At 41.2% G+C, this 4,144-nt stretch overlaps 1 protein-coding gene across 1 annotated transcript; it reads right to left on the bottom strand.

Moving 5' to 3' along the window:
- LOC139410051 (nucleoredoxin like 2) lies at positions 1-1,350 on the bottom strand. The gene is made up of 2 exons (XM_071155487.1): positions 822-1,350; positions 1-460 (listed from the first exon to the last, which is right to left on the bottom strand). Exons 1-2 carry the CDS (start codon positions 1,121-1,123, stop codon positions 289-291), a joined length of 474 nt encoding a protein of 157 aa, XP_071011588.1. The 5' UTR covers positions 1,124-1,350; the 3' UTR covers positions 1-288.
- Between the last annotated feature and the right edge of the window lie 2,794 nt (positions 1,351-4,144).

Raw genomic sequence — 4,144 nt, 5'->3', positions numbered from 1 at the left:
TAAACAGACAGCAAAGGATTTAATTATTGTGCATTTTAAGTCATATAAAACAAAATATAAAAATAGCCGAACACCTCAAAATATGTATTCTGAAAATATAAGCCACTCATATCTGTTCATTGTTTCTATTGTAGCTGGTATTATAAAAGCCTATTTAAGAAAGAAAAAAAGCCCTATTTTGTTGTAGTGCAGAAGTTTAGTATTGCCACTATTGTTCAAAATTAATTGTTTTTATAAGTCAGAAGAAGGAAGGTGCTCTATAATGTATAACTATGTACTCTAGAATGTCTATAAAGCTTTAAAGTTCTGGAACACTTCGGCCACCTCCAACCAGCTCCTGAAGCAGGCTAGTCCCTGGTCCCGGATCTGTTTCCTTCCCTTGTCTGTGATCACGTCTCCATTCTCCTTCACAATCACCAGCTTAGGGACCGCTGTGATATTGAATCTCTTCTTTAAATCACTGGAGGGAAAGTGGAAGAGCACAGGGCATAATCATGACTTTATAACTCTATGGATTATACCATACAAAATACAGGTCCCAATCTAGCAGAGGAATACAGTAGGCTAGCCTTGCTGAGCTCCAATCACTTGTCTCATCAGGCAGGTAGAGACATTGCCCTATTTTTAAACCTAATCCCTCAAAGGGTGACCCATAAACCTCTTACAAAGCCTGTTGCTTACAATCGCTGTACTATGGCTAGACAGTGGAGGAAAGTATATAGGCCTAAAACCAGTTCAACCATGGTTATCAATACTATCCCTTTCCAATAACTCAAATGGGAATAGGCTACATGAAAGATGAGACAGTCATAAGAATTTACTGTTTGTATTGATCCGTCCAAGGCAGGGCCAGCCAATCTCCGTGCATGTCATGATAATACTCCACCATATCATCACTCGACTTGTCAGAAGATATGAAAACGATTTCTAGCTGTGCAGGTGGTTCGCTCTCCTCGACAAGTTCCGTGTAAAAATCGCATAGAATAGGGGTGAAATCTCGACAAGGCGGGCACCAGCCGGCAGAAAAATATATTCCCACTACTTTATTCCTGAGAGCTTCTTCTGGGTCTATAAGATCCCCTTCTTTATTGAGGAGAGTTTTCCCAACAAATACCTCCACCATGGTCGGGTCAGTGAACACGCGCAACAGTAACGAACTAGGCAACTGTAGCCAAAACCAGTTCAGGACGGTCACCGTTGCAGCTTTACTCGCCGTGAACCGTTACTTTGAAGCAAGACGCTTAATCACTCGTCCAAGTACAACACGGGCATAGTTTTCAGTGTTCAATCACTATTTGAATCACTTTACTCCCTGTCATAACCTGGTCATAACAAACTGTACTCACTGCTGTGTGGCGCTTGCTGCTGTTGGTTGGCTTAAAAAAAACGGTCAATTTGATTGACATCTCGTGAGGCCAATCAGTGTCCTCCGTCCTCTACAGAACTATTTAAAGGTACAATCTGTAATATTAACACAATACAAATAGCCTCATGAATATTACAGACTATCTATTAGACTAGAGTATGACGGTAGTAAACTTCTTTAAAATAAATACCAAAGTCTGTCATCCCTAAAAGGAGAGAAACCACGAAGAGAGAGACCAACATACAACTTCACATAAAGTTTTAATTTGTTCAAATGTTATATGGATACTTACATAATAATTATATAAAAAGTATATGTTTTTAAATGTGTGTATACCTCTACATTCAAATAAAATTAACTATCTACATTCTTCAGAACAATAAAAGATGATGCGGTCAATAGAAGCCAAGTAGACAACAACGAACATGAAGAATCAACTATACATTACATGTATCTGCAACCATCCAATTGCACTGTATTTTACAAAGTTATTAATGAGCAACATCATCCAAAAGGGCCATATAAATCATATCGTTTTTACTTTTTTAAACACAATTAAGTGTAACTGAGAGATGAAAACCCTAATTATATATATTGAACAAAAATATAACGCAACATGTAAAGTGTTGATCCCATGTTTCATGAGCTGAAATAAAAGATCCCAGAAATGTTCTATACGCACAAAAAAGCATATTCCTATAAAATTGTGTGCACAAATTTGTTTACATCCCTGTTACTGAGCATTTCTCATTTGCCAAGTTAATCCCATCTACCTGACAGGTGTGGCATTTCAAGAAGCTGATTAAACAGAATTATCATTACACAGGTGCACCTTGTGCTGGGGACAATAAAAGTCCACTCTAAAATGTGCAGTTTTGTCACACAACACAATGCCACAAATGTCTCAAGTTTTAAGGTGGCGTGCAATTGGTAAGCTAACTGCAGGTATGTCCACCAGAGCTGCTGCCAGAAAATGTAATGTCCATTGCTCTACCATTTCTCTACCACTGTCTTTTTAGAAAATTTGGCAGTACATTCAACCTGCCTCACAACTGCAGACTATGTGTAACCACACCAGCCCAGGACGTCCACATCAGGCTTGTTCATGTCGGATCGTCTGAGGAGTATTTCTGTCTCTAAAAAAGTCCCTTTGTGGGGAAAAAAATTCTGATTGGCTGGGCCCTGGCTCCCCAGTTGGCGGGCCTGGCTCCGAAGTTGGTAGGCCTATGCCCTCCCAGGCCCATCCATGGCTGTGCCCCTACCCAGTCATGTGAAATCCATAGATTAGGGCCTAATGAATGTACTCATATTGACTGGTTTCCTTACATGAACAGTAACTCAGTAAAAGCTTTTAAATTGTTGCATGTTGCGTTTATATTTTTTGTTCAGTGTATTCACTACATGCCAGAAAGTATGTGGACACCTGCTCATCGAACATCTCATTCAAAAATCATGGGCATTAATATAAAGTTGGTCCCCCTTTGCTGCCTAAACAGCCTCCACCCTTCTGGGAAGGCTTTCCACTAGATGTTGCATTGCTGTGGGGACTTGCTTCCATTCAGCCACAAGAACATTAGTGCGGTCGAAGTCGGCATTCCAATTCATCCCAAAGGTGTTCATTAGGGTTGAGGTCATGGCTCTGTGCAGGCCAGTCAAGTTCTTCCACGCGGATCTCGACAAACCATTTCTGTATGAACCTCGCTTTGTGCACTGGCGCATTGCCATGCTGGTACAGGAAAGGGCCTTCCCCAAACTGTTGCCACAAAGTTGGAAGCACAGCATCGTCTACAATGTCATTGAATGCTGTACCATTAAGATGTCCCTTTACTGGAACTAATGGGCCTAGCCCGAACCATGACCATTATTCCCCATCCACCAAACTTTACAGTTGGCACGATGCATTTGGGCAGGTTGCGTTCTCCTGGCATCCGCCAAAGCCAGGTTTCTCCGTCAGACTGCCAGATGGTGAAGCGTGATTAGTTTCTCCAGAGAATGCGTTTCCACTGAGACCAATGGCGGCAAGCTTTACACCACTCGAGCCAACACTTGGCATTGCGCATGGTTATCTTAGGCTTGTGTGAGGCTGCTCAGCCATGGAAATCCATTTCATGAAGCTCCTAACAGACAGTTATTGTGTTGACCTTGCTTCCAGAGGCAGTTTGGAACTTGGTAGTGAGTGTTGCAACCGAGAACAGACGTTTTTTATGCGCATCAGCACTCGGCGGTCCCACTCTGTGAGCTTGTGTGGCCTACCACTTCACGGCTGAGCCGTTGTTGCTCCTAAACGTTTCCAATTCACAATAACAGCACTTACAGTTGACCGGGGCAGCTCTTGCATGGCCAGAATTTGACAAACTGACTTAGAAATGTGGCATCACATGACAGTAACACATTTAAAGTCACTGAGCTCTTCAGTATGGGCCATTCTACTGCCAATGTTTGTCTATGGAGATTGCATTGCTTTGTGCTCTATTTTATACACCTGTCAGCAACCTGTGTGGATTAATAGCTGAATCCACTAATTTGAAGGGGTGCCCACATACTTTTGTAGTGTATTTTTCTGAAGAATTTCTATGTACATGATTTATTCCTCGGATATGTAACTAAGATGTGCTACCTTATACATCCACACACATGCATACACTTACACACCATATATATGTATACTATATTTATATATAAACATTTCCCCACCCCTACCAATTTCATAAGGCCTTTTTCTTTGAGTTCATATTTTCCTTGTGGCACTCAAAAGAGATACATATAAAATAATTATTT

The sequence above is a fragment of the Oncorhynchus clarkii genome, chromosome 5, assembly GCF_045791955.1.
Source record: "Oncorhynchus clarkii lewisi isolate Uvic-CL-2024 chromosome 5, UVic_Ocla_1.0, whole genome shotgun sequence".
Lineage (NCBI taxonomy): Eukaryota > Metazoa > Chordata > Actinopteri > Salmoniformes > Salmonidae > Oncorhynchus > Oncorhynchus clarkii.
This window is presented reverse-complemented; position numbering and strand designations above follow the sequence as displayed.